General features: G+C 28.2%; 1 protein-coding gene across 1 annotated transcript in view; it reads left to right on the top strand.

Annotated features, from left to right (window-relative positions):
- The window catches only part of LOC112692278 (polymerase delta-interacting protein 3-like), a 70,190-nt gene extending 45,056 nt beyond the window's left edge, over positions 1-25,134 (top strand). The window contains exons 2-3 of the mRNA XM_025566896.1: positions 24,712-24,833; positions 25,026-25,134. Of these exons, the coding sequence (XP_025422681.1) occupies positions 24,712-24,833; positions 25,026-25,058 (155 nt within the window). The 3' untranslated portion in view covers positions 25,059-25,134. The remainder of the gene's footprint in view (positions 1-24,711; positions 24,834-25,025) is intronic.
- The last annotated feature ends 412 nt before the right edge of the window (positions 25,135-25,546 follow it).

The raw sequence follows: 25,546 nt of genomic DNA, 5'->3' as shown, positions 1-25,546 counted from the left end.
AACTCTAATAAATCTACATTCATAAATTAGTTATTTTTGTTTTTATCATATTTATTGTAGAGGTTAAAATCTATTTTGGGTAAATCCATGGTAATATTCCGATACCACGACTGTGTTGTTAATAAAAAACATGTTTACAACTTACGTCTTACATTATAAATTCTACTAATCATTCTATATTTGTGAATTATAGTTGTTATTACTATTTTTTTTATATATTATTAAAATGTACTGATTGTATTGTCATATTACACTCAATACTCAATACTCAATGAATATTTTATAAGCTACAAGACAAAACGAAATTGCACAATACTGGTTTTGAATAATAATAATAATAATAATAATATTAAGAAATTATCTAAAATTTAAATGTATTGTAAATAATACAATTACTTAGACTTAAAAGTTAAAATTTAGAATAGGTAATACGAAACTTAAAATATAGTAGTAATTAATAATTATGGTTGAATTAACTTGTAGGTAGGTACAATGTACATGATAAAAAGTATTGAGTTCGAGTTCGAGTTCGACTTAAAATCATAATAGTTTCGGTTCGGTAGAAAATATGAAAGTTCGGTTCAGTTCGAGTTCGTAAAAATAATTTAAAGTTCGATTCAAGTTCGGTTCGATTTAAAAAATCAGGGTTCGACCCATCACTAATAAATAGTAACTCACATAATATATTTTCATTATTTTTTCGAGCTATATTTATATATAATAATAATATACAATATATATTTATACATAAAACAGTATTATTATTATTATAGTCATTATTAGATGGTGATTATTGACTGCTGGTTTTACTGGTTAATAATATTTTTTTATTTTATTCGGTGGTTCTTAGTGTTTTTAAGAAAGTTTAAATAAGCCAGCCAATTTCAGAAGGTGAACCACCCTGTCACAAAATATACATGTAATATATAATTAATATCTAATAGTTTCTCTTTCTTAAAATGTATCGTGTAATTTTTTTTTTGTTCTTGTTCGTTGTTTAGTTTCATCTTGATTTGTAAATAAGCAAATACTGGCGGTAGTATACAATGTTTTTAATGTTTTATTTGTAAAGCAAACGACAGATAAAATCATTAAGATGAAATATACTACAAAATACAAACAATTAATTATTATTGCGTTTGGTTGTATTTTTACAATTATGTAGTGTAATTAATCGTTGTATGTAATTTTTAATCATGAAAAAAGTTCTGTGTTAAGATTATAAATTATTCGGAAAATACATTTATAGAAGTATATGTAATATAATAGTTATAATGTCCGAATGATCTAATACGGAGTAAAAGACTCAAAGAACTTAGCCGTATCAGTCCGTCCGCATCTGCCACGACGAAACACACGTACACTGTATTTCGATCGGTTACATTTAGTCATCTTTTATGGGTAAATGACCTCAATGTCTGTGTGATTTGAACTCAGAAATTCATTACATTTTTTTTTTTCATAACATTTAATAATTTCCTCATTCAATTATATAAACAAATTAACGCCCCTTATTAGTAATGCACATATTTTTGCGCCATCAACACGATCAAACTTGTACCTATTTAAAGTTTTATCAAATAATTTTTACACGATGATGTAAATAATAATAAGGAACTCGATACTTCTTATAACTTGTTGCACAATAAATAAGAATATATATATTCAATAACCCTTTAAATGATGTGTAAGAAATCCTGTTTATTTTCGATAAGGTTATGATAGGTGTATGGCGTGCCAACGTCTATGTTAATGCGTCTAGAAAAAAGTTATTATTGGATATATAACCGACGTGTTTAAATCATATATTTTTATTATTTATTATTTTTTTTATTATACAGTATTAATAACTTATTTAACGTTCATATATAGTGGATAACCAACTGCCATGTTTAAATCGAGCAGTGATTTAAAGAACAAAATAAAATGCTGATCTGTGGTATTTATCCCAACTGATAATTCCGGAAAATGGCATAGGGTTTTTTACTCGAAAACAGTGATAATCTCATTATTAGTGATCATTGGAGGAGATGCTTGAGTATAATCAGGCGCAGATCTAGAATCGAGGAGGGATTCATTGTTTCAAAATAGGGCAAAAAATTAATACAGAATTAAAAAAATAATAAAAGTAAATTATTAACTATTGCAAATTTTTAAAACTTAATGTTAAAATGTCTTAATTTTCTTTTATTATTATAATTATTTTTTTTTTTTTGTGGAGGGAGGTCTATGGCCCTGAGTACAGGAACCAACCTGAAAACAATTCGGAATAGAACAAAGACCTTACTTTCGTTTTAAAGAATTTAACGGGATGTTTTTCGTTTATGGTTTGATTTAAAAAAATAAATTGGTTTTAATGCACTGATTGTAAAATACTATTAAATGATTCATTGATATTAATTTTTCATCATCATAAATATAAAATTATATGTATAGATTCAATATATAACTTATTGTACAATACATTTTATTTTCTTTTGTGGTGTGAAAACTGATCGTCTATTTGAAGATCGAGCTTGCACTGTCGGAAATGCTGATCGTAAAAAAAAACCGCATCGTGCCAGGTCACCACCGCGGTACAAAGGTTTTAAACGTTAAACCAGTATTGGATATAATTTTTGAAATCATGACCGTTGGCGTGTAGTCACAGAAGCGCTGCATGAATCGAGTTCGTTGGATATCCGGATGATTGCCTAAAATGATCGAATCGATCGAATTGGCCATGTGCACGGTTAAAAAGTACGCACTCGTAAGCGTAATTAACCCAGAGTGATCACGGTACTTGATGGAATTATGTCGATATTCACCGTACACTTCTGTACTTCCACGACTCTCACTACCTTTCTCTCTCTCGCCATAACCAGGTTGGAGGAGAAGGATTAACGCATTGTTAAAATAATTAGCAGTTTAAGTCCTGAAAATAGATCACCTGTACATCTGAGCAGAGGGTTATACTTGTGATCCATTGTGGATTGGTGAAATCCTGAAAAACGGTAAAGAAAATCGGTCGGTTTCTCGAAGTTAATATAAAACGTAGAATTACGCACGACACTTACTACAAGTTTCTTCTAGTGGACCGTGAAAATGTAAGTAAGTACTTACTTGAAGACCGCACGATCGTATTTCGTGCATTTTAAAATTGGGATACTTCGATAAAATCTTCCAGCAACGTGCAATGACACTTCAATTATTTAGTAGGAATTGTTTTCTAATACATTATCTACGAATGACTGTTGTTTCTTAAATTAACAAATATTAATATTAATATTTGAATTCGTGTAGACCACTTATATGAAGAATTCAATTTTAATACACTAATAATATTGACCATGCACTCTTCACATTATGTTAATATGTGTTCAGACATAAATAAAACTTTGGTTTTTAATGGTAGTCCGTAAGTGTGCGTGTACAACACAATCATATATACTAATATTGTCTTAAATGAGGTAATTTAAAAACTTTGTGAAGAATTTCAATGAAGTATAATAGTATCATTATATTTGAAATTTAATTTCGAATACACTCAGTATATGTACATACATGCAATACAACAAATATATTATAAATGAAATATATTTTACATTTACCTTACAGTATACTGTTTCATGTATAAAAAATAATGTTTCGCAGTTAAAATTGAAAATAAATCTCTTTAAAAAATATTTTATTTAAAAAAAATCTCAAGTCGAACAGGCTAAAATTATTAGAATTATTGTGAAAGTTTTATTTAATATATGTGTTACATCTACAACTATTCTATTATAATTTAATTTATTTCATACGATGTAGAGACATTATAATATCGTACTCGATATAATTTTGAAATTCAATTGGTATACGTTGAATAACAGCAACCGAAAGTTTCGAATAGCCATTGAAAATATGCTGATTAGTAGAGTAAAAACATTAAAACTCAAGTATATTTCTATGAGATTTCAATGGTTTTTCATAAATCATGGGTTTGCATTGAATTAAACACTTCTAAATACATCAATAAACGCTATTTTTGCTCAGATTAGTTTACTGTTCTTTAATAATAAGCCGTATTAAAGCATAGTATAATTATGATATATATAAAATACATTGTTTTTAATCTATATAATATATTACAGCTCAGAAGTAATTAAAATTTCTCGAACTTTTTACTAAATGTAAATTACATTTAATTAAAAAAAACTTTGCCATTTAAAATCGCGAACTGTTTTGATAGCAATACATTTCCATGCAAATACATATTATTAAATGTATTGTTTACGAAATTCAAAAACTAATAAATTAAATGTAGGATTTTGCTGTAATACTTTATGAAATTCACCAAACTTGTGAATTTATTACGTGGTACAACGGAAATATCAAATAATTATAATCGTTGTAAAACACCTCGGGGTTAATTGATATTATCGTACTAATCTAATATTTATATTCAAATTGATTTCAATAAATTCTGATACTTCATAACAGATTAAAATAATTTTTTCCTACGAATTTTCCTTCTATAATGCAAATGACCTATATAATACCTATATAATCAGTTTAGATTTGATTGATGCAAATTAATTCGATTAAAATTTTTTTTCGATTTTTGCAATTTCAAATTAGATGATTGAAAACAAATATAAAATATAAATATTTATACTTCATGTTAAAATCTGTGAAACCTTCATTAAAATTACAGTTCAAAATGGAGAAAAAACTTAATGGATTATTCATCACAATTGAATATATATATATGTACTCATAAAGGGATTGCTCAGAATTAATCGATAGCTAATTATACCTATTTAAAATTATATTTACATCGAATTTTAGTATAAACATATATTTTTATATCAATTTTCATACATCAAAATGTCATAAGATTAAATTAAATGCAGTATACCATATATATTATATAAAATTAGATACATTTTCAATTAATCAAACTCTAAAGTTCCTACTGATGACTTTCTACTGAATTAAAAGTATGCATAATTTTTTCAAATATTTTTTTTGATAATTACATGCGGTACATGTAGTTTAGTAAAATGAATATAAAATATTATTAAACACACAGATTTTTTGTATTGCATGCCTAACTATGTTAAATAAATTATTGTAAATGCAACATTTGTGAACACTAAATGAACTTGTAGTTATAAAATAAAGTCCATCGATAAAGCATTTTTTAATATTCAGTACATTTGCTGTTGCACATGCGTCACATAGAAGTTTAACAACCAAATTTGTAACTATTTAACATAATGTAATTATATGTAATTTTAGGAGCTCACGTTGTACACAATTTTTTTCTGAATTATTTCTACAATTCATGGTTGTATAAATTAATGAATAAACTATCTATTTCTATTTAAATTTCTATTGGATTTATTTAATTTTTACTGACGAAATAACAATTGTGCAACAAATTTTTTCAGCCAAACAAATTCAGAAATGTAAATTTAATTGAAATGAGATTAGTTTAAGAAAGCTAATTGAAACATTTGATTAATTTTCATTCAAGATTAATTTGCATCATCGTATATTTGAATATCAACAATGTCTACCTTGACGGTCTCAAAAGTGTGAATAAAATATAGATACTTCAATACTTGACTGTAAGTTGAGTGCATTATAAGTTACATCCATTCATCATAGATTAACATAAGCACATTTTGTGTGTTTCAATTATGATTTCAATATTCTTCGACCCAGTGACCTTAATAGTGTAAAAAATGTATATGTTATGTAAAGTATACATATAATACCAAGAGATTAATGGATAATCACTTTGTAGTAAAATTATAAAAAACTAGTAACCAACATTTATGTGTTATAGATGTTTGCGTAAACAGTTTTCAACTATAGGAAATAACACGTTCTGAGATATTTAGTTACGACCACGGTATGGCTATCGTCAAAACTTAAGTTACTTTTAGTTAAGATTTACGTATTGGGAACTTTGTTTACATGCGTTGGTCGGTGATAAAATAATATTGTTTATGAAAAGTTTTCCTTTTTTCATATTACTAATCGATAATTGTTAACAAATTGTGTTATGAAATAATATATTAAAATTTTAATAAATAAACCTTAATGTGATATTAAGAATTTAAAATTTACTTACTCACGCTCGACAAATAAACAAAGAAAAATAACATTAAATGGTTAAATCGTATTCCATTTTTTTATTATTACATGACTTAAATATTTTATAAAAAAAAAAAATAGATCTGTTTACTCGTAATTGTAATCGTTATTCTCGGCGAAACCGACGTTGGTTGGAAAAATAAAAGAACATATAAATATGCCAAAAAAAAAACTGAAAACAATATTTTTTCCCTAAGTACGAAAAATGTTAGATACGACTCCGCACGCTTTAGATTTAATGTGAACTAAAATGATAAAAAAAAAAATTTGAATTTACGATGTCATTTTATATTACGAATCTCAAATATATGAACTTGTGGTTTTATATTTTAATATTTTTTCCAAAAATACACTTGATAGTATCGGTAACAGAGAGCAAATTTTTTTTAGCGATGAAATCGCAATAAAGCCTTCAGACCCAGTACGATTTTCGTACCCATAGGTTATGCGATAAAACTGTTTAAAGGATCACGTGTCCTCGAGGAAGTTGGATAAATGTAAACATCTCCGATTTAACGATCGGTACTGCCATTAGAAAGCCGATTCGTCATTCCCGATTCCCGATTATGTTTGTAATGCTCAATAATTCTTAATTTTTCGTCGATGTTCCCAACTATCGGATGCGTTTGATTAATCTGCAACTACTTATTTCATAGTTGATTTTACAACAACAAATGGTCGTGCGTTCGACAATGTATTGAATACATTCATTACGCGTAAAGTGTATTACGTGCGTTAAAACTTGCTGTGATGGGGGGGGGGGGGGAAGAATCGTTAACGTCCGGCAGTATAATTTTACTCGTCGTAAAATAATTACAAGACGGATCGACGGCTGAAACGCGCACGGAACGAGTTTACGTGTGTTTAATCGGTGTTGCACATTGTAGCCGACGACGTCGTTTGAATCCGATTAGAACAATCGACGACCGCGATAATTTTATTCCAACGAGACGAGACTGTAGAAATTATAAAATTGTATCGGTTTCCAGGGTGCTTTCGTTCGTGTTCCGCACCCCGGGAGTAGAGGCGTTCGTCCGAAATTTATATGTGTACATCTCGTATACGTCGTGAACAAATATATTTTATTCAACGATAACATTAATATTAAATATTTAGACTTATAGGACGGTGTATTTAAAATAAAATAAAAATTGTAATCGATTTACATTTCATGGTAAATACCAGAGAAAACGAAACTATCCCATGCCCCCCCCACACATACACACACTTACACGCACACATTCAAGACGTTTTATTTTTCGTTGGTAACAGCATTTTTCATTGCAGCATGAACAGTATAATCTTGAGTTCACTAGTTCCGTACGATTTCGATAGATAAATATTGTTTCGCGTTCATCCGTGTTTACACTGATATAACGCGTATACGTACTCGTGGCGTATAGAGCGTACGCACTGTATAGTTGTACGTAACTAGGTTTACCGTCATAACTACTATTTTAAACGATAAATACGAACGCGTTGATCTAGTCTGGAACTTTTCCCTTAAGAGTTTGACTAGTGCCGGTGTATTGCTGCAGAGTGACACTTTTATCGTGCGAAGTTATGTTAGTTATTAATCGGATTTCTAACGCTAGTACGGTGAATTTTTGTCGTTTAAAACGGAAAAAAGATTTTTTTTTGTTTTTTTTCACGAACACGATTCTCTTGTTTTCTTGTTCTCGCGCCGAGACAAAACGGATAGATTGTTACGTGAAATGAATATTACAATAACATTAGTTTGTATAAAAATCAATTTGTTTTAAAACAAAATCATTTTGTATACAAATTGTATTGTATCCATGTTTATAAACATGACGATCATTTCCATCGTTATTATCAATTAAAAGCAATCGAGAAACGTGATTTATTTGTTCCTAGTATGGAAATGAGTTAAATTGTTTACAAAATTAAACAGCAAAATCAACTATCATTTTTCTTTATATGATCAAAGTTTTTATTGTTATATTCCGGTTGTTAGGTGTCAAGTTTTACTGTTTTTTTTTTATAATTAGGAACCTAAATTAGTTGGAATAATGAATTTTTAATTAACGAAATCGACAAAGTCATACTCAAAGTTAGACAAAAATAAATAAAAATATATATAAAAAATAATAGCATGAATAACTAATTACTTTGTAAGTAAAGAATAATATCTTACTTTAAATTTTTTTAGTTGTGAATAAAAATAAAAATTATTCTGAATAAATAAATAAAATGTGAATAATATCCAAGCTTTGTGTACCTAACAAAATTATGATGAAAATATAATATTCATCAAAAAGAAAATAATTATAATAACAATAAAATTTATCATTTCAACAACATTAATAGTAAATAATAATTAATTTTAATTTTAATTTTTCAAAAAATATAATTAATTACATCTTTTTCAAATTGATCTTAGAGTATTTCGTTTCATATTTACAGTTCGTACTATTGGGATATTCATTTTTTTCTTTTTTTTCGTGTGTCATTAATTTAACGTTCATATTCACTGTTGTGCTACTTCTTTAAATGTGATTTGAAATTCGACGATGAAAATTTAGATCCTCTAATGTTTAAATGTTTTGGTTGAAATATAACACAACTTGCTATTACATTTTTAGTCAGAAAAAAAAGATTAAAAAAAATATATATATAGTATAGTAGCATTAGTGCCACTAATTTAGTGGCCATTTTGATCGACTTAGTGACTGCTGTTCGTCTTGGGAAATAGTTTGACTATGACCCACACTTTGAAATGAATTTAACCCGTTTTCATTATTATAAACTATTATAGTGTCACTGCCACTCGTAAATTATCTATAACTGTATTAATTTTACGCACTTATAGAAAAATAGACGTACGACATAGAATTCGATTATATAACCGTGAGATTATTTTGAGAGATATCACGTTTATTTTAAAAACAATCAATTCTTGATCTCAAAATGTGATCGAATGAAAAAATATTTCTAATGATTTTCATGGAACGAAGGAGGAAGGAATACTATTTTGAATCTTCATAATCGAATAAGTAAATACTAGTTATTGACTTTAAGTCTTTGTATTTTTGACTCGTGTTACCGTGGGACTGGTTGTTAGGCAAATATTGATGGGTATACGGTTATTTTTAGCTATTTATATTTTAAAGTTTGACATCAATATATAGCTATGATTTTTGAATTACTCAATCACAAAATAACAAAAAATTCTCAAAACATTTATAAATAAAATGATATTATATTTATATTTATCGATTTTTATAAAAATGGAGCCATAAATGTAAAACATTTCATCAATTGAGAACGACTGGACCGATTTGGCTCAAATTTTTTAATTGTTCGTAATTGCCAGGAGAAGGTTTTTAAAAGGTTTTTAAAAGTGTTGTTGTTTAATAAATCGTAGTTTAATTTAATAATTTTTGACCTGGTCGATAACAGCGCAATTGATAATGAATTATTAAATGAAACTACTAAAAAATTATTAAAAACTATTAATTTTATTTTTGTTATTAAAATGACGGATATTCCATAAATATTAAACAAACAAGATCCCGCAATTGGTGATAAAACAAACAAGAATGTTAGTTCAAAGCAGTGGCGGTGCGAAATATTTTACTTCATGAGTCCTGTTAGGATTTTGACCACCCACCCACCCAACTTAAAAGAAATTTAAGGGTAGCTTGTAAAAAGAGCTCCCCCACTATTTGTTCTACATGCTACATACTCACTCGATACCCAATGGTCAATACTCACCTACCTACCCACCCATTGACTTGAGACTGTCCAGGGACTCAAAAATCTGCCGTCACGCCGCTACTAGTTCGAAAGATTATTATGCATATCGGTTGATGATTAGACGCGATCAGGACAACGTTATTCTACGATGTCGTGAGCTTTGTCAACGATTCATATTTGACATGTATGTAAAGATAGAGACAGGACTGGGCAGTATCTTAGATACTAGTATTTAAGATACGTATCTGAGATACAATTGTATCTTGTATCTTGTATCGAGATACATTATTTTAATGTATCTGGTATAGTGGATTTAAATACTTTTTTAACTTGTATCTAGTATCTTTTTATAATTAAAGATACTAGATACAATCTATTATTATGTAATAATAATTATTAATAATTTAGATAAAAGTTTTTCGCGTTGAAGGCATTCACTTGATATATGAACAATATATACAATATTTGCTCATAATAAAAATTGTATGTAACAAACTTTATTATAAGTCAATTTTGTAATCAGTAAGTTACATAAATCCAGTTTATCGACAGAATGTTTTCTTAATTTTATCGCGCTAAACATTTATTTTAGACTATGTGATTGTGTGATGATCGGTTTATAATTTTTGTCTACACGGTATTTGTGAAGTGTCGTCCGATTTTAAGTATCTATTATTAAAAACATGGATTATAATGTAATTGTTAATATTCCAAAATCCTAAGATGGAACATTATATGTAATATCAAATTTTGATAAAATAATAAATGTAAATTGAAAATTGAAATTATTTATTATTATTAATTGAAATTAGTCACTTTAAAATGTAACCAGGAATTTATTTTAAAACATGGGATATAACATATAAAAAACTTTTACTATAATACTACATATCATTCTTTTTAAATTTAAACATTTAATACTTAATAAATAAACATTGTAATTTATAAATTTATTTATATTCTTTTTTTATTGTACCTAATGTAAATGAATAAACAAATAAATAAATAAATAAATAAATAAATGTATCTTGTATCTTGTATCTTATATGTATCTCAGCTATCTGTATCTTGTATCTAGTATCTTTAAAAATATCGAAGTATCTTGTACCTTGCATTTAGTTACTTTTTTTTAGGTATCTTGACCCAACTCTAGATAGAGAGCGAACAATTTTGATAGTTGTGTTACAATCAAAAAAAAACTGCGCGTTGAATATTCTCAAAATAATTGTTAGATATCGGTGATAGGAAAGTTACTATAGATGAAACGGAATGCATAAAATTAACAACCGATTTCTGCACATTCATTGATTCGCAAGTTGCTCTCATTGATATTATTTATGATTTTTGATTTTGACATTGTCGATAGCAGATAGTATAACAATAAAAATGAAAATAATCCGTTTCTATTTTCAAATAAAATTGGAATTTTAAATAATCTACAAATCATTTAAGATAAACATGACTGTGAAGAATAATAAATAAAGAATAATTATAAAAATTAAAACGATGAATAAAAATAATCTAGAATAATCAAAAATAACTAAATGAATAAAGAATAATTTTTTATTGGACTAATGCCCAACTCTGGTCATACTTAATAAAATACTACATCTATAGCCATAAAAAAACTATAATTTCATATTACATAACCAAACATTTGTACGTATGTTAACACCCACTATAAAACTAGATTTTTACAGCAAATTCTAGTTTACGATAACTTCAGGTATTTACTGTAACATTATATTTTGTATGACGTTTTATTTTATACATTTTGATATTAATTTCATAATCAAAATATTAAATTAATTTAATTTCTACCTTACGAGTCTTATCTTAGCTAGTTATTATAGTGTCAGTTGTAACATTTTTTTCATTGGTGGTGCCACGACATTTCAATTATTAAAATTTATGTTTGCAATAGTGGTCGACACAAAAAGATTAGCCTCCGACACTTATGATTTTGTATAAAATATGGTTTTTAACGTATATATTTTTTTAATTTAGAATAAAATAGTATCATATATTATTAATTGCGGTTTACTACCAGAAAAGTTTTTATCACCAAATTTATTTTTCCATAAATTACCATACATTTTTATTTATGTGAATTATAGAAATTCATTAAAAGTTGTGAATGTCTATTTTACAAAATACTATAACAGTCAAAATCTACGAACAATTTTATCGTTTTATTAATGAACACAGCAATGCAATAAGCTTTAAATCAATAAAATATATTAAATTTAAAAACTTTAAAAGTAACACTATAAATTGTGTACCTATATAATAGTAAAATAATGTTGGTAAACATTTTATTAATTAATATGATATAATATAATTATAATACATGAAATGCCTATTTAATAAATGAAAATTAAATAACAAATCTCTTAATATGTCATAATTATCTACCTAAAGCCAGAAAATGGACAAATTCTAAATTATTATTGTATACAAAACAGTTGAAAATAAAAAGTATTTAATGAAAATTAAAACAGTAAAATGTATGAGTTATTATTGAAATATTAAATTGTCCCGAAAAAAAGATCGAAAATCCAAATTAAGTGTTAACTGTAAATCTAATAGAAATTTTACAATAAATTACGACAGTAAGGTATCATCTGTTATATTTCAAATATATAAAAGGATAAAATTTTACAACGTAAGTCATAAAACTTTCGGTATGCAATATCAACCTAAAAAATATAAACGGTACACTTTAGAAGTTATGAATTCTTTATATCTCTAAAAATCTAAAGTTGTTAAATCTATTATTTAGGAATACATGAAAACATTTTTGTTCGAAAAACACAAAAAACGTATAAAATAAAAATATTAACAAACAAAAAACAAAAGAATATTTATGTATTAATCCTGACACAAAATCCTTGACCTAGAGCATCATGACAAGTATTATATTATGACATATACTTTTTAAAAACATTCAAGGAAGATGCCGTTACATCCGTCAAAGTGATTATAGAATATCAGAGATAATAACTAAGTGAACATTGAATAAGTTTATCCATTTATTGGATTATCATAATATCCTCTAATTGTTATAAAACGTATAGGATGTAAAAAATAAGGTAATATTTTTTTCCCTAAAAATTGTATATTAATAAATAATAATTTTGAATCACAAGTAATCAAATATTTAAAAGACTAATATTTAAAATGAAACTAACAGATTATTTGAGTTAACGATTTTATGATAATATTTAAAAAAATGAATTAGAATAAAGTTCAAAAATAATTTCTGAATTATAATATGAGTATTATAAGCAAATAAATCTTACACTATGTACGTTTATTCATACGTACTTTTCGATTGTAGATATTGGGTATTTACGTTAATGACTTATTAAATTTATTAAATTTTAAATTATGATAATAATAACAAAATACATTTTAGTAGTGCTGTGTTTACAAAAAAGTTCAAACTACTACAGAACAGATAGAACATTTGGAAAAGTGAATTTTAATTCTCGAGCTAATTAGAACACGCGTCTTTATGGCTAGAAGTATTTCAAAATAATCATCACTGCGGGCACTGAGTAAAATATTTGCATACAAATATACAAACAAAATACATATTTCTAAACCAGCTTCTATTCCAATAAAATATTAGGATCCACTTCAGTTCGAAAGTGTTTGAACGTAATTCGAATATTTTTTTCACCAAGTCCAAAATCTGATATTGAAAGATTTGTACCTGTTCCAATAATGCTTTGTCTCTTACTTTCTCTCTCTCTCTCTCTCTCTCTCTCTCTATATATATATATATATATATGTTTGTTATAATAACGCTGTGGTACGTTTATATACTTCAATTAATCGTGTCAAACGCTTCTTAATGTTTCCATTATGGATCTCGCGGATGCGTATTGCGTGTGTGTTTAATCGGTGATCCCCAATAAATGGCTCGAAGATTTTAGGAGGCCCGCAATTGTGTTCAATGTGAAAACATCGTGCATGCGATTGAACTTGGAAAAGGTTACAAACAATAAAAAAAGAAAAGAAGGTTTCACTCATCTCGTAAAGTTCGGAAGCCATAATGGAATAACTAACGTAAATAACTCTATTCTAAACTATTATTCTTTATGAAATATTAATACATTTCATTAAACAAAAACAACTGGCATTTATATTTATGGGCTATTATATAGGCTACGTTTTCAGTTATTCTAATTTATCAATAGCTATAACTGTATTTTTTTTATGATTATTTCTGAAGGGTGAAAAATAATATAATTTTATCCAAATTTATGAAGAAATTCGTAACCGTAAATATCAACGCGACAACATCTAAGTTCTTATTTTCTATGGCTGTTAAATTTAATATTTATAAAATTAGGTAACTGATAAAACATTGTATTATTAAAAATTGAATTCATCGTAACGATGCATTTTAATGACTTTAATCGGTTGAACTACATTTACGAACATTTTATAAACTTGGTATGTATCTTTGTATCATACTCGTATTTTATTCGGACGGCTGAAGAGCCCCCCGAATTTGCCCCAGGCCCTAAAAATCCTTAAGACAGCTCTGATCTGTACCGTTGGAATTGTTCCGCGGAACCCTTAGATTAGGGAATAATTCGGAAACAATTGATCTATAGTCGGTCTGCCAACAACATTTTTACTGTGTAACTATTATTTATTGAATTTTCAAATTTTTTTTGTTCGAATAATATTATTTTACACCAATCGTCGGTGGTAATCGTGTAAATCACGGTGATCCAATACCATTGCGGTTTGAGTACGACGATTCGTATGTGTTGTCCACGTAAATTGCGTATGTAGTGGGTATTGTAGTTCAACCCCTAATTCCGAAATTTCTGTCAGTAAACAAATTGGTAATGATAAAAATAATCATTACCTAAACTCATCAAACCCTTCCGCCCGTAAACAATCATTACCCACGCCCATGGTATACGTCTTAGTGGCCGTGCACGAGGTGATCCGCGTCGTGGGACATGTGTTGTATTCGTTGTACCTGTAAAACGATTTAACGCACATTCTACCAAACTCAGATAGCATATGACTCATGTGAAACTCCCATTACGACCTAGTACATGGTCCGGTATTATTACTGTGCGGCAATTAGGGGCGAACGCGGGAAAAAAAATGTCGGATGGGGGTGGTTGAAAATATGTGTGATGTAAAATGTTCATAAACAGCATGCTTTCTTACTCGTTAGATAATATACATATTATGTATATTTAGTTCGTTTGCGAGTCTCGTGGGAATATTTAAAATAAGTATTAAATTTGTAGGTCGGATAATTTTTTTCTGATATTTCGAAGGGGTTGAGAGTAAACCCCTAACCTTCCTTCACCTGCGTTCGCGTCTGCGCCCGATGTAACGGATAACGACGGAGCTTTCCGTACATGACGTATGAATTATTATACTATGAATATGTATGTATGTGCGTGTGTTGTATATTCACATTTGAAGCCGAACGGGAGACCGCGGAGAATCCGGGGCCCAGCGCAACCAGGCATTTCCCGTCGTCCCGAGGATGTTTATTATACGTAAAATATCGTTTGTCGTTTGACGTGACGAATATTGTTATTTCAACATACGAAAAACGGGTAATAAATAATATTATACCAACCGCACGACGCTGAACGTGATACATCCGTCCCAATATGTAACAAAAAAATAATTTCATTGAAACATAAAGATTTTATTTTTCTACGATTTTTAGTTTTTTCCACGTCACAACTCAGCGCTTATCGCAAATATGATTCTACTGCTTTACAATAAGCTTTACGAACTGCGCAAGAACGGCCTTGTAGTTTTCAATTTCAAGAGTTGGGCGTAAGAAAACATGACGCGCAGTCAATGAACATAGAAAATAAAATCTTCAGATTCATTAAAAATAAAAATATGAAAATCAGTTGTGTGTACGTTCTTAGGGAGTTTCGGGTAGGCAAAACTATTTACTTACTAGATACGTGGTAACGGTCGGCGCGCGTATAAAGTATAGAGTTATGGTGACACGTTCAAACGAGGCAGTGCTCGACTTGGCAAAATTAAAGTAGGACTCTGTTTACTTTTTTTTAAAAAAAAAAAAAGTGTTCCTAAAACTTTTTAATCGTTTATAATTGTTATGTAATAAAAGTAGGGGGATGGTAACATTTCTGAAGATCAGTTGGGATACTCCATCGCCCTGTGTCCTTCTCACAAGTTGAGCACTGGGTGTCGGACGGATATTGTGCAGACAAAATATTGTGCAAGGGCAGTCAGGTTTTCAATCGTCCAAGTGCAAAAACACCCGGATCAGTCCCGAGCTATTGTTATGCATTGGAACCGGGTGAACAGCAATCGAGAACCGTAACACTGTACCCAGTGGTGTAGAAAGACTCCCAAGAAAACTTAGAAAATAATGCTTTTTGACCAATTACAATTTGATTTTATGTTATTTTCTATAACCTTTAATTTTACTAATTTTTTTTAAATACACATTTCATATCTATTATTTATTATTACAGTATTAATTTTAAACTTTGAAAATTTGTTTTTTTTTATTTTATGACTGGCAAATTCATCGATATTTTTTTTATATGAAATGTTTTGTCATGGGCGTATTTTAGGGAGGCGAAGGGGCGATCGCTCCCCCCCATCCTTGATCCGTATTAAGGAATTTATTATATGTAAAGTATAAGTTTCAAATTTATTTAAAGTAAATCATTTGATAATGAAATTAAATTACGCGTGACTATAAATAGGTACTGAATTGGGTTTTTTGTCAGGCCATACTTAGTGAAAAATTAAATAAGACACAATACTTAACTTTCAAAAAACAGACATGTATTAAAAAAGAACTACACAAAATCGATTTTAAATAGATCCGGCATTAGATTAAACAAAAAAAAAAAAAAAACCACAAATATTAAGGATTTACCTGATTTAAATATTACCAACAATTTAACTTGTAAATTTCGAGCCTGAATTAAAGAAAAAATTTGAGTCACCCTCCCTAGAAGTAAGTCTAAATACACCCATGTGTTTTATGTTGTGCTATTTCCATGATCTCATAATTAAATTCACTCGTAGTGTGTACAAATAGACAACATCTACATATTTCAAAGTGTTTAATGAAAAAATTTCGATTTGATTGTACGATAAAAATACTACTTTTGCACAATTTCGCGCCCATTTGCAATTCGCGCCCTCGCCGTAAGTACAGTTCAGCATACCCTTACTACGCCACTGGCTGTACCTTAAATCCAATGCGGTGCACATAATACGTTTAGCTCGTCGAATATTATCGATCCGAACGAAAACGCAAAACAATACGGTTGACGCGTGCGGTTACTGATTAATAACAATTATTTATATGTACGCGTGCGCGTTAGATTAAAAATTATTTTATGACTTAATACGCGAACGTGGTTATTTCTAAATTTTAATTTATGTTCATAATAATAATGACGATCGTGCGCACAAGGCTTATCGTGCTGATCCTACGAGATATACGCACGTGTATGGACGGAAAACTATTACGTTATGTTGGAAACAAAACGTTTTCACTGACCACCGGTCGTATAAATAATTGATGCTTAAACATTCGTGTTACATAAACGATATACAATAATAATCACGGGTTTTTGTAATTAATTTTTACTTTTTTTTTCATTCTAATCCAAACGATGCGGATAATAACACGATAATTATAATGTGTTATTGTCCATAGCAGTTAACCATTATAATTTTATTTTTTACAAATGGCTCGTGTCTCGTTGCGTCCATGTATTTATCTTAGAAAGAAAAAGCCTGTAGTTACGAAGAAACCCACGTAAAAATATACAAGGATACAAAATTACAGTGAATGAGAATATGAAAAAATCCAAGAGATATACAATAACGTAAAATATTTTGATAAGTAAAAAAAAATAAATAAAAAACATTTTTTCATATTCCTTGGTAATTATAATTCATATATGTCATTAATATGTAAAATTTAAATACCACCTACTTACTGACTGATTAGCGAACAGCGCGAACTATTCTACCAACTCATTGGACATTTTGAAGGATTGTTTTTATTACTATGTATAGGCACATTATTTAAAGATTTTTAAAAAAGACTGTATTCTTAAGGTAAATACCGTTCTCGATTCTGGACTAAATGTATAAACATTTTTTCACTTTTCAATTACCTAAGAAGTATTTTATTTTGATTATAATGTTGATTTTAACGGTAATCGATTTAGGTATATGATGTAGTCTTGTAAAGAATTTAAATAAATATATTTGAGTAAAGGTATTTAAATAATTTTATAGTATTTAAAATATTATCTTGGACGTACTTGTATTTGAAAATCAAATAGTTTTATTTAAATACTTTATAGAATTCGTATAATTAAAATATATAATATTATTTTTTTTCTGTTCAGAATTCAAAAATAAAATCATTGACGGTTTTTAATTTTGTATTTGATACAGCCTCCTAAAAAAAACATGACATCAAAGTATTGTTTATTGTATATAATATTTTAGATAATTTTATTTAGCGTGTTCGTGTTTAAATTTTAGATTTCGAAAGCGAAACTTAGAGCTTTTGGATTTTACAATGGTATATTTCTATGGTATATTTTTAAATTATAAATTTACACAGAAAGTCACGCATAGAATATAATCTCAATACCTAAAACATAAAATTAAAGTACAAGCTAATAAGCTAATTTATATAATTTTGTAATAAACACATATTATTACGAAAAATTTACAAACGGAAAAAATGAAGTCAACAAATTATATTGAATAACCAAAAATAATGCAAGGTATCTAATCCGAATCGTTGCCATACGCCTTCGATGTATACATATTAATTTAAAGAAATCCTATTTTTTGCCTGTAACTGAATATTTTGTATGTGAACTGTTTGTCCTTATATATTTTGGTACCGGTTTTTTCTTTTTTGGATAATTTATCATGAATTTGTATTAAGGAGCGGTAGTGGCAATTGATAAACGACAAAACGACTTTTTTAGGCGCGACTTTGCTGTGAAAAGCGCACGAAACACGGAGACGATCAGAATCAATACGACTGACTGATAATGAAAAAAATGGGAATATGGATCATTGTATTCAGAAAATAAAGAATTTTTTTCTCTTCGGTTATCCGTGCGACCGACCGGTGAACAAATTAGGTCTGCGAGCGAATCGCGTATTTAAAACATAGTTTTTGCACGTCTCGCACAAACCTGTCCCACGCAATGAATAAAAATAATCGTAAAAAATAAAATAAGAAAAAAGCGATAGTCGTAATGGCCATCAGAAACCAGACGCACTTGTTTGTCTTTTAAAGAGAAACGCACTGCTCACACGGTAAAATCCAGTTGTTAATTTTGTATAATGAATAAAATATGTCGACACCAAGTACCGTTTCTCCGCGCAGATCGCGTGTGTCTGTGTATTTCATTATGCATACGATAATCATAAAACTATATTATGCGTACTAAATTGTTTGTATCTGAACATTGAACATACAGGTGCGTTAAATATATGACCGGACGTTTGTTGGAAATGCGGTGAAACTGGACCAGGATCTAAAAGATACTATATGAGTAAGTGGTGACCAAAGTATATAAAGTTAAGTTATGATTTGCACTGCTGACAGGGTTGCTACAAATATGTATTGCAGTAGTTTATTATGAAAATAAACTTTCCCTTAAAACACTCTGCCGTTTACAAATTTTAAAATTTTGTCAACTCTGGCTTTTCAAGATTCTCCGAAAGTCAAAAAATAACAGTTGGCTTTAATACACACCCACATAGCTCCAATATTTTCTCTACAAAATGTATACATATTTCACGAGATAAGGAGTATTATGTGAAATTTATTCGAATTAAGCGTGTATATATCTGAAAATACAATGGAATAACAATTTTGTAAAAAAAAAAAAAAAATAGTTCGAATAATTTAGTGAATTTATTCAACAATATTAAGTACAAAGTTTAATCGATCAAAATATATTATCGTGACTGTTATTATTGTTATTATTATTATTTCTAACTTATTTAGTTTTATTGTTATTGGTATTTATTTTGAATGAAATGCAATATAACATACGAGTATATATACATATAGACATATTATGTCTATTTAAAAATATTTTTTGTTTCATGATTTCCTTAAAATTAACAGTAACTGTACCTATTCGCGTATAGCCATTAAATGTTTTCACATCGTCTTTATTACAATTTAACACAAAAAGCTTATGCTTATTTTCAAATATTTAAGAAATTAAAAAAAATATATTAAATACTTTTTATATGTATGATTATTTATGTTTTATGGTATTAAAAATAAACTAACCCTTTAAGTGAAAAGTAAATAGTTGAAATGGTTATCTATGAATATATACAGTAAGTCCTCGTTTAACGTCGCCTTATTTAGCGTTATTTCGGTATTACGTTCAGTGCAAAAACCGGGTGTGCAGAGTATGCCGCACACACGGGCCCCAAGGCTTACATAAATTTGGGAGGCCCCCAGTTCCAACCTGAAATAAACTACACTTTACAAACACACAATTAATTATTTATAAAAAGAAATTTTTTTTAAAATTCAGGTAAGGTTGTTATAATATTTTAGAATAATATAATATTTATTTAACAATGAGTCCATTGAGTATTTGAGTAGGCATACAACAAACATATCTACCTAAACTACTTAAATAAATTTACTACATAAATTTGTAATGAAGTATAATATACAACTATTATAGGTATTTATTTTGATGTATATATATATATATATATATATATATATATATATATATATATACATATATCATGCACTAACTGATGTGAAATGTGTGAAAACCTAAAAAAAATTGATACTTAAATTGAACAAAGATAAATTCTAGGAAGGGGCCCAATATAATTACCGCACATAGGCTTCCTATTTTGTAATTGCAGCACTGATTGCGTCGTAGAAGTTTAAGTCCTTATGTTTCATTTCACACTGCTACGGTTTCAGTGTAACGTCGTTTGTATACGCATATTCATCAAATTATTATTATATTTATATAAATTTCATATAAAATTATGTAATTCAATATGACCGACCTTTTTCATATAATACATAATGTTATCGTTTTTATTGGCATACTTATCATACGAGAGTACAATTTGTACTTATTTTAAGTAATAGGTACTATGTACTTCGTAATCGTTTTTCATTTTATTGATGGTCAGTTGTTCAACGACACTTTTTGCAGTATTTTATGCTGTTTGTACAAATACGAATTATTTGAGTGTTGCATAGTATTTGTTAATCAATAAATTAATAATAAAGAACAAAATAATTAAATCTTGCAATTATAATAACTATAATAATACATACATACATTGTTATTTATTGGCAGAAACCCATTATAATCAAGTGTATGTAAATAGTGTATCAACGTTTTTAAACGTTCTTAACGTTTTTTCGGTTAACGTTGTATTTTCCAGGAGCCTAACCTCGACGTTAAACGAGGACTTACTGTATAAGTTTTACACTGATTTTTTAGTATATACGAGTATGTAATCTATGAGCAATTGACAGGCGCATTAGTAATCCAACAATCTAAAAATGTAGCGACTATAATAATTTAATATTATGTTTATTCAGTTACGTTTGTGTATAACTAATGTGTTAAACAATTCAATAACCGTCCAAAATGTTAGCATAATTATATAATCAATTTAAAAACCAACTTCATTATATTCAGTACTGCCAAACCCGATTAAGAGTTCAGTATACCAACTGTTCGCATGATTTTCGTTTTCCGTTTATATCGTTAAAGAATATTAACTTAATTCATTGTTTTCTCAAAATGGTCTATACAATGATTCACGATAATAATAAGGTTAATATCGTAGCCAGGGGGGTTTAAGGTTTCAAAGCCCCCCCTTGGCCTAAAAAAAAGGGAGGATGGTATTGTCCTATCAATTTCTTTATGAACATTTTTTTTTCTTTTCACCGATTTTTTTTTTTTTTTTTTTATGAAATAGAGTATTTAAAATCTGTAATATTTATATAAAATACAATAAGTAAATTTGATAATATAAGGAACATAACGTGAAATGGCGTTCTACCATGGTCCACCAGCGTGGATACCCTCTAGCTTGGAGTAGAGAGTTTTATTTTATTTTCTTTAATTAGTGCATATGATTTTATGATCTATGATTTCTATATGATGAGAATAATTTTAAATTTTATAATGGATTTTTGGTGATTAAGTAATTTTATATAGTGTAGTGCTATTGTTGCGTACCTACGGATATCAGTGTTGATTGTAGAATGCAGTTTACACAGTGATGACTCATTAGTTTTGACCATGGTTTAAAATATACCTATATCTTAAACCTATCTTAAACCGTTTATCTTAAAACTTGGTATTGATTGTATGATACAGTGCCGCAGTGATAACATTGTGCTGCTGAGAGTTAGAGACGTTGTGCCTCTAAATCATGAGTGTTTTCTACTGAAGTAGTCTACTAGTTTGTTGGTCTCTTAACTGTTTACTGTTATGTTTTTTTTAGTAAGTAATTACTTTGGATACTATACATAGTCAGAAAAGAAAATCTAAAACTAATACAAAAAATATCCACTTGATCACTACATTCATTGCACTTCACATAGTTTAAATTAAGCATTATCTGGTACATGTAATATTTAATTCATACGAAACTGGCAACATACAAAAAGTATACGTGTTTTTTAATTACCCTAAACTACAAAACATTATGTTAGAATCAATAAAATAAAATTATAAAATATATATATATATATATAAAATATTTACTTTTTGAAGAATAAAAAAGAAACTCCAAATATACAATTTAAATGTTATTATATGAATTAAAAATAACATATTTTCCATATTATCTGTACTCATGTTAGTTCTTCTATCACTGGAAATGTGTTTATAGAGATTAAATGAACTTTTAACATCAACAGTTGATAGATGTGTAAATTCATTTCAACAACTACACTGGATGCAAAATGTTCTGGGAGATCTTCATCCGAAATTTTGAGTGCCCAGTAAAGGAGAAATATACCATTCCATCTTGTAATAAAAATGTTATACAACATATTATATTTATATACATTTAAACTGCATCACTACTTGTTCATAAAATTATAATTTCCATCCAACTTCTAAGAATATTAATAGTGATTATAAACTTACTGATAGACCAGTGGTCGCTAATCGATGGTCTGCGAGAAAATTTAGATAGTCCGCAAAAAAATTTAAACGTTACTTACAGAATCTTTTTGTCTTTATTTCCCAAAAACCTTAAACCCTAGACATGGTACTATGTGGATAATAGAATCATTTGCAGCAAACAATTAAAATAACAAGTTAAATACAAAAGAAAAAAAATACCTCATCGATTTATTTAACGGTGTTTATGTAAAAAGCTATTTTAAGCTAAAAGTGGTCCGTAGAATTTAGAGTATGTATTTAGTGGTCCGTGAGGACCAAGAGGTTGGCGACCGTTGCGATAGACTAAAATATTGTTGGCGAATAAATATAAATAAAATATGAAATCTGCGGAAATGTTTAAGTGTTCTACCTTCGACGGAAAGATAACTTATATTAGATAAAATATTGTCAATCCGTAACCCGTATGTCTATATAATATTACACCACATACTTACTAATTTAGGTTAGTTACTTAAAACTTCGAGAAATTTTTTTCCAACATTCTTGTGTAAAATCAAGAAAAGTCTCCGCGCATAAACATTCCCAAATTGCTTTGCATGCTTTTCTTAAAATCTTACCGATAGTCGTGTTTCCAATTTTGTATGATAAGTCTAAATCTATCTGATCACATCCACTGTCTAAACGCCTGTAACAAAAGAAGAAAAATGTACATTTATAAAAAAATCCTGAACTTCACACCCTAGGCCAAATATTTATGACGGAAATTTGGAAAGGTTGTACCTCTATAGGGTGAAACAGTTGAGTTACATTTTTACCAAAAATATATATTTAAATACTCATTTTTGTTTATGAAATGTGTTTCTATCACATCCCGAGTTAAAACAACCATTCTGGCTACTTTGATTTCTAATGTTTTCCTTTGTATCGACGGAATTGTTATTCTATCGTCTTACGTCGTATAACTTATTCATTAACCGTGTTGTTTACTTTTACGACGTTTATGTTAGTTCACTCGTTTGACTCCCGTAAACCACCCACTCATTTTCCGTTTTCGTAAACATGTTCGGCCGAAGAATGTTGACAACAAATACGAGAAAGGCCATAAATAATGTGATGGATGCCCGTGTTAGACTATTGCAAAAAGCTTTAGGAGAACCTTTTGTAATGGTAGATGCAAGACAAAAACTGACAATCTAAAAACGCCGATTACATTCATCTACTTATGATGTAAGTAACTCAACTATTCATGAAAATAACTGCATATTTTAATTCTATATTATGTATAAGCATTGATCTAGTATAATAATTTAATCAACAGAATTAAGTAGTTTATATTTATGTATTTTTAATGAATACGAGTACATTAATACTGAGTTAAAAATAAATTGATTTTTTGATCCATAACATTTCAACCATCGGTTGAGATGTACATATTTAAATATTTTTGTGTTGATATAAATTATAAACTGCTATGGCTAAGCGTTCATGTCTCTCTGGCCATAAAATTGTTATTTCTAATTTAGACCCGTCTGTTACATCTCATGATATAATAGTGTGCATTTAATTTTATTAAAACTATGTAGTATAAAATAACTCAATATTGCTTTTCTTACTTAGATTGATAATCAATTTTTTTATTTTCTTATTTATGAATTTTTTTCTGATTTTGGTAATATATTAGAGTCCAGAGTAATACGACCAGGTGTTGCAGAAGTGATATATGAATGTCTGAAAGATGCCATTCAAACATTTGATATATTTTACAACAGGCAGTTTGATGGCAGGCTTATGAAGTGTGATATGGTAAGAAATGTTGAATATAATGCTGCTGGACCAATAATTCTGCCTGGGTAAATAATGGAAATCTTAAATTAATAAACAGATATAGGTATTATATACAGTCTTAACGTCTATAATATATGATTTTATAACATTTATTGTAACTATTTATAATTATAATTATATTTTTTAATGATATATTACATTTTGTTCTAGAACAAGTCGCAAAATGTTTCCACGTGTTATTGATATGTGTAAATCTTCGGCGCACGTCACTCACGATATAGACGCTGTACATACTGCATTATTTAATAAGTAGTTTTATATCCCAATTAAAATGTATAACAATTTTTTAGATTTCATGCATATTACTTTGTTATGTATTAACAATTCATTTTTTCACTATTCTAAATATGTGTGTTATTTTTTCCACATAAATAAAAATTGTGATTTTGAATGTATTTACGTGAAATATATTACAAATAAAATTTTGAGATTGCAAATTCTTTGTTTCATTTCTGTCAAATTAGTAGAATAAAGTTAAAATATTATTATTTTTTTGTACTAGGTTATCATGTTATATTGTATTTGTGTACGCTGATTTCTTAATAATTACAAAAAAATTTAAGACAATTTATAAAATAACGGTAATATTTACGACATACTAATTTTTGACAAAATGTTCATTGTACATAAATATCTAATCGCTAAATTTTGGTGTTTCTTGCCAAACAATA

This window comes from Sipha flava, unplaced genomic scaffold, assembly GCF_003268045.1.
Source record: "Sipha flava isolate LNK unplaced genomic scaffold, YSA_version1 72_pilon_pilon, whole genome shotgun sequence".
NCBI classification, from domain to species: Eukaryota; Metazoa; Arthropoda; class Insecta; order Hemiptera; family Aphididae; genus Sipha; species Sipha flava.
This window is presented reverse-complemented; position numbering and strand designations above follow the sequence as displayed.